The sequence below is a fragment of the Pinus tabuliformis genome, chromosome 6, assembly GCF_031772625.1.
Source record: "Pinus tabuliformis cultivar Carrire ecotype Pingquan chromosome 6, CPIR1, whole genome shotgun sequence".
NCBI lineage: Eukaryota > Viridiplantae > Streptophyta > Pinopsida > Pinales > Pinaceae > Pinus > Pinus tabuliformis.
This window is the reverse complement of record NC_142292.1, coordinates 966,030,226-966,037,009: the sequence shown is the minus strand read 5'-3', so window position 1 is coordinate 966,037,009 and position 6,784 is coordinate 966,030,226. Positions and strand designations below refer to the sequence as shown.

The window sequence follows — 6,784 nt, the reverse complement described above, 5'->3', positions numbered from 1 at the left end:
AACCTATTATTTCTAATACTAGATGTTTTTCAGAGCTGGTTTCTATTAATTAGCGGTGCCAGTTGCATGTCAAATTGTGCCAGTTTCATAACTTCCAACAATGGAGTTGAGCCATGCCAGGTGCATGTCGAGCTATTCCAGTCGTATAACTTCCAACAGCCTCACTGAGTACTATGTAGAATTATGTATCCTGTACGTTATCATTGTCCATTTCTTGAACGTGTATGCAGTAAGCAATTTTATTATTATGTATAATACACTGATTATTTAATCTATTAATAGATGCTAATATACTGATTGGCGCAGGCTTTGGCTCCGCTTTCAATTGGTTTTGCTGTATTCATGGTACACTTGGCAACCATTCCCATCACTGGAACGGGCATCAATCCTGCCAGAAGCTTTGGAGCAGCCGTGATTTATGGCCATAAGAAATCCTGGGACGACCATGTAAGAAGAGGATAATAGTCTCCTTTCTGTTGTTTTCTATTTATCAGTATTGCAGATTTTATGGAATTAAATTTTGATTCTTACATTGCAGTGGATCTTCTGGGTTGGTCCTCTTATTGGAGCTACGGTAGCTGCTGCATTTCACAAATACGTTATCCGAGCATCCCTGAAATGGCACAGCAAGGAACCCAACAATGTTTAATACAGAAACTGGACTTTGTTCATGCGGATGCATTTGTGTTGTAAAAATTGTGTTTGCTTTTAGATGTTGTATGTTTTGAGGGGCCAATATTTCACGTACGCCGGATGTTAATCTTAGAATAGGCATCAATAGATGCTAAAATAAATTTGATACGATGGCAAAAAGTATTGTTGTCCTTATTTGGCAAGTTGATTCCAATCGTATTTTGTCCGCCAAACATTTCTAATTTCAGGATTGTGTCTTATAAACAGTGTTATTCTTGTCATTATTTGGCATTTTCATAGCTATCGTATTTTCTTTGCCCAGAAATGTCAGGATTATGTCTTATAAACAGTGCTATTCTTGTCATTATTTGGCATTTTCATGGCTATCGTATTTTCTTTGCCCAAAAATTCCAAAGTGAAGGTTACCTCTATCAATTATTATTTTGCCAGATGAGATGTATTATGATGGAAGGCAACCCCTCTTATCCTCAGTGATGTTAGTAGAGTTAGTAATTGGAAGCAAATAATAGTATTTGAATCTCTTTTCTTTTAACCGGATTATATAGGCATTCATCCAAAGGCAAAGTTAAATATAGTTTCTGCAAGGTTGGCACGTCTTTTAAGTTCCCTGCAGACCCCGACAGGGACTACCGCCACGGCAGTGGCTCCTTGTTACATAATGTTACAAATAAAATGGTAGAGGTATTGCAGACATAGACATAAAAGGTGTATTGAGTCCTTTCATAGTATGTGGTTGACTATCTCAAGTCCGAGCAGTGGGTGCTAGATTTTGACTAATTTATTTGGAAGCAGTAAGTATGAGACTGGTAAATAATAATTATTTACCACCATGTAGTGAGTGAATTATTGATTTGTTGTTTTTTCATTTTATCGGTTAAGTATTATTCAATAAATAAAATGGAAATATAGTGAATTAATTATTGGTGTAGATTTATTTGGAAGTAACAGATGTTGGATTTTAACAAATAATAATCACTGATCTTAACAAATAATAATCACTATTAAGTGAGAATTATATTCATTATCTTTTCATTTTATTTGTAAAATACCATATTATTCTATATCAAAAAATAATATAGAAAAATAATAAATTAATCATTAACTTATTGCATGAATATTGTTTACACTATAATTTAGTTGGTGAATTCGAAACCATCGCCTAGACATGATACTGTATTTATTGTTAAAGTCGTCTCTTCGGAAGAGGCAACAATTGAAGCAATATTGAGGAACTTCAAATACAGATATGCAAACAACATCCGAAATACCACAATAATAACACAACCAGTAAGAGTGCCAAAGTCATTCCAATCACATTTGTGTTCTGGCCATTGATGTTAATATGATGAGCAACCATAGTTGTGAACACTGACTGGGAGGAAGAACAAGAAGCACAAGCACAAGAATAAAGGGGAGAAAATAAGTGATTAATCTTCCAGCTGCCATTTCCATTGATTCTGCATACCTTCAGACACTCAAACACTTAAATTTCTCCTCTACCTACGGAGTAGGTCGGTTTATGGGTATCGGAGAGCTCTCCCAACACTTTATAGACTTCAAGAACAAGAAGTGGAGATTAGAATGCCACGTTAATCATTGCGGGACGATGTGAGATGTTGAGTGACTTCATCACTTTTTTCACAGAAATATGACGACAAGGAATATTTTTAATTGAGAAAATATGAGACAGGGAGTAGGTCCTGTTATCACAAATTCCAACCCTGATAGGCTACTGATCAAGAAGAATTTGAGTAACTATTTCAAACCAAAATTTTGGCTGAGGCTTAGCCTCCTCAACCTGAGAGGGCTCTCTCACTGGGTTAAATATTTTACTTTGAAGATTAGATGGCTAAATCTATGGAAAATTCGAACAACAATGTATAAATGGTTGAAATACCAATTAATAAACTTCCATTGGGCTATGGAGTCAAAGTGTGTTTTAGTACAACAGTAATATCAATTTCACATGGAAGCCAGGCATAGAGGGTTTTAACATAAAAGTAAAACATATATATAATGTAAAGAACGCAGCCTACAAACACATGAAGGAAGTTAGAGCATCATCAATGAATTCTAAGTAAAATGTGTCTATACCACTGCAAGTAATTATAGGAAGGAAGCCATGAGGAAAATCAAACATTAAAACCCTTTCTGAATCCTAAGTAGTGAAAGCAACTCTTTGTATTAACCTAAAAACATACAGTCACATACAATAACACAATGTGCTTTTTTCTTTGAAAATTGCCAACCCTTGTTGAATTACACCTCTTCCTCTTTATAGAGTTCATTACAACTTGGATTCCTTCCTCCAGCACGAGGGGAATTCGAATTTCACTTGACCTAACACCTACTGGTCCTTAAACAAACTATTAATTACAACTAGCTGTTAACTAGCAGTCCTAGTGACCTAATACAACTAGGAGTGTAACTCCTTATTATGACTAAACCACCTTAACTAAACATTGAATGCATTCTTTGATAGCAGAAACTTCATGAGGTCGAATTTGATGAAGCCTCCCACGTTGTCACTTTATTGCTGATGATAAACCCTAGAAATTAGGGAACATGTTTCCCTGTTTTTAGGTTTAGGATCTTTGAAAATTAGCACGTGGGAAAAAGCCTTTATCTTCTCATCCATGACATATTTTACGAAATGGAAGGAGGTTTTTTTTCATCAACTCTCCAGATACAATAACCTATCTCACTTTCTTCATAAGTGTTATCAGTTGGGAGATACTAAGCTTTCTTTGAAACCCTAATTTCAGAGAACAAATTTTTCCTGTTTTACACATGTTTTTCAAGGACATATTCTGGAGATCTGGAGAAGTGTTTTAAAAAACCAAGAGAGGTTTTTGTTCTAGACAGCATGGACCACAAAAACCTCCTTCAGTTTCATAAAATACGTCATGGATGAGAGGATAAAGGCTCTTTCCTACGTGATAATTTTCAAAGATCCTAAACTTAAAAACAGGGAAACATGTTCCCTAATTTCTGGGGATTATCATCAGCAATAAGGTGACAACGTGGGAGGCTTCATCAAATTCGACCTCATGAGGTTGCAGCTTTCAAAGAATGCATTCAATGTTTAGTTAAGGTGGTTTAGTCATAACAAGGAGTTGTACTCCTAATTGTATTAGGACTCCAAGACAGTCAGTTAGCTGTCACTTGTATTTAATAGTCTGTTTTAGGTATGAGTAGGTGTCAAGTCAAGAAAATTCGAATTCTCCTCATGTTGGAGGAAGGAATCCAAGATTTTAATGAATTCTATAAACAACAAGAGGTGTAATGCACCAAGGGTTGGAAAATGTTATAGAAAAAGACTACTTTTGTAAATGTTGTGCAAGGACTGATATATACAGAAGCAGTTGGACTTTTCTGAAGCTAAGATTCTTAGTGTACTTCAGTGAGCTTTATCTTTTATCTTTGATATGTTTTAATTCCATCGTCTTAATGCTTATTACTCAGAATTCATGAAGGAACATGCTCTGACTTCCTTTAAGTGTTAAACTATGGTGAATTGAGTTCTTGGGTCCTATCTTTGGATGTTTTTTCTTCAATGTTTTAATACTTAGTACTCAAAATTAATGGTTACTCATGCTCTGACTTCCTTTAGGTATTAAACTCTGATCAATCACTTTAAATTCTTTCCTTTTGAATATCTTGATGTATCCTTACTCAGAATTCATGCCCAAATGCTCTGACTCCTATGAACTTCAAGTTATTGAGACTTTCCTTAATGTGTCACTCCTTCATTGAAGTATATACAAGCCTCAGTTTTATAAGAAGAGCTATTTGTTATCCTTATCTCTGTCACTGACTCCATAGCCAAATGGTAGCAAGTCTCCATCCTTCAACCTATAAACATATAAAATCACAAACCATAGAGTTAGCCATCTATCCATATCTTTAATCAATATCATTAACCCTTTGAGAGAGCCCTCTCAGGTTGAGGAGGCTAAGCCTTAGCTAAAAGATTGGTTTGAAATAGTTACACTGAGATAGTTTGATCAATAGCCTATCAGGGTCCTATTTTGGTGATAACATTTTGGTGTGTCTGCCGGGAGCCTGAAGATTAATCATTCCCGAAATCAAGAAGCTAAACTTCTAAAGGTAGCAGGAGCTCGGAAATCTTTTTGAGGCTGCAAAACTACCTTGGTGACTCCATTGCTGAAGAATTCAAAATTCATAGATTCATGGTGATTCCACTAGAGTTATGAAGAACTCAGATGCTACCATTCTTATTTCAAGGTATGCATGCATAATTTTTTTAGGAATTCATGGTTTCCCAAATCATTTTCCCAAGGATACATATTTTCTAAGGAATGGTCCAAAATTCAATGGAGAAGATTTGAGTTTAACTTTGAAGCATATATCAGATTTCTGTGATTTTACCGAGCTTCTTAGAGTCAAACATGAGGATGTTTGCATTATGTTGTTTTATGATTCATTTCAAGGGAAATATAAACAGTGGATTGAAAGCTTTCCTGCCATATCTATTAAGTCATTTGCAGACTTTTGGCTTATGTTTTTGGAGGAATGGATAGACAGAACAGAGTTGGTGGCAAACTCTCCTTCAATTCAAGGTTTCAAACAATGGAATGATGATCATATTAATGAAGAAATAGATGAAAATTTTTCTTTTTCCTCGTCTTCTTATCTAAAATCATTTGAGTGCAAGACAGAAGATAAGATGAAATTTTTGGATGAAGTTGCTAAGAACATTGAGAAAGACATTGAAGGTTTACAAGGTCAAATTCAATCATATAGTCTTCATGATCATGATCATAATTTTCAGAATCTTTTTATGGCAGAATACAAAGAGAGGGTGTTGCTTCCTTTCTCTTTTGAGATTGAGGAAGAAGGCATTATTTTTGAAAATCAATTTGAGGAGCAGTTTGAGAGCACACAGCTGAAGCCTTATGCAGTTGATCAAAGTATTGGTGAATTGTCCAAAGTTGCAGAATATCACAAGAAACATCAAACTCACCATGTGTTTTTTGACCCTATAGCTGATTACATGGAAAATATTTACTGTTCAGGTTTCCAGTTATATTTTCATCTTGAAGAACAGTTACACCTCATGCTACCTTGGTTGTTTCAGTATCTGGTTATTTTTGCTTCAAGCACAATCAAGAGATTCAAGTGTCAGATCAGATCGATGACTGGCTTCATTGGAAGTTTCATGTTCCTTGAGCTACAAGTGGAGATTGCAGCTAATAGGGTAGGTAGGAATGTGCAAATAAGCTCAGGGTAGGTTGACTGAGCATCTGTTTCAATAGGTGCAGTTTGAATTCTTCTTTCAGAAATCATTAAAGGCTTGAGGAGTAGATTGGGCAGAAGTTCAGAGTTTTATTCTAGAGGATGGATAGCGGCACTGGAGCTACAGGTTCTTAGTATACCACAAGGGCACACTATCCCTAGTGGAGCCACTGTTATCACCCTAAAATTTTTGTTTCTAAACTTTGGAAAGTTTGCCTTGTTTCTAGTCATAGTCTTATAATAGGTTTTGAGTCATCTCATCTCAATAGTGTCATTCTCTTTTCCAAATAAAGTTTGACAGCCTCATTCCATGTCCTAGAAGCCTCACCATGTGTTTAGAAGTCATATCTCACATAATCTTGAAATTTTTTGAAATCAGCTACGAAATTGTGGATTCTGAACTAGGAGTCTTCGTAGCGCGCTACGAAACCGCTGAAAAAACCTATTTCAACCTAAAAGACTCTATTTTCTGCTTTTACTAGTCAATTTCCAGAAGGGTTCCTGAGCAACTGAGAACTCAATTTTGAAAAATGAAAGAGTCTTTTCTTCCTAACATAATGAAATACAAAAACCTCTTTCATTTTCTTCAAATTCGTTATAAGGTGGGAGAAATTTATGGTTAAATGTGTGCTACGAAACTGTTGAAAGTCAAGCTTTGTCTTCTGGTTTTAGCAGTCTTTTTCAAGATCCGTTTTTCGTCACAGGAAAAGGTATTTTGGAATTATGAGGGAGGTTTATCTTCATAAAATCTCCAGCTACAATAACCTATCTCACTTTCTTCATAAGTTTTATCAGTTGGGAGATACTAAGCTTTATTTGAAACCCTAATTTCAGAGAACAGATTTTTCCTGTTTTACACATGTTTTTCAAG

At 35.4% G+C, this 6,784-nt stretch overlaps 1 protein-coding gene across 1 annotated transcript; it reads left to right on the top strand.

Moving 5' to 3' along the window:
- The first annotated feature begins 290 nt into the window (after positions 1-290).
- Positions 291-855, top strand: LOC149262204 (aquaporin PIP2-5-like). Its single transcript, XM_089383576.1, has 2 exons — positions 291-447; positions 539-855. The coding sequence occupies exons 1-2, from the start codon at positions 343-345 to the stop codon at positions 647-649; spliced, it is 216 nt and encodes a 71-aa protein (XP_089239702.1). The 5' UTR covers positions 291-342; the 3' UTR covers positions 650-855.
- Positions 856-6,784: the final 5,929 nt, after the last annotated feature.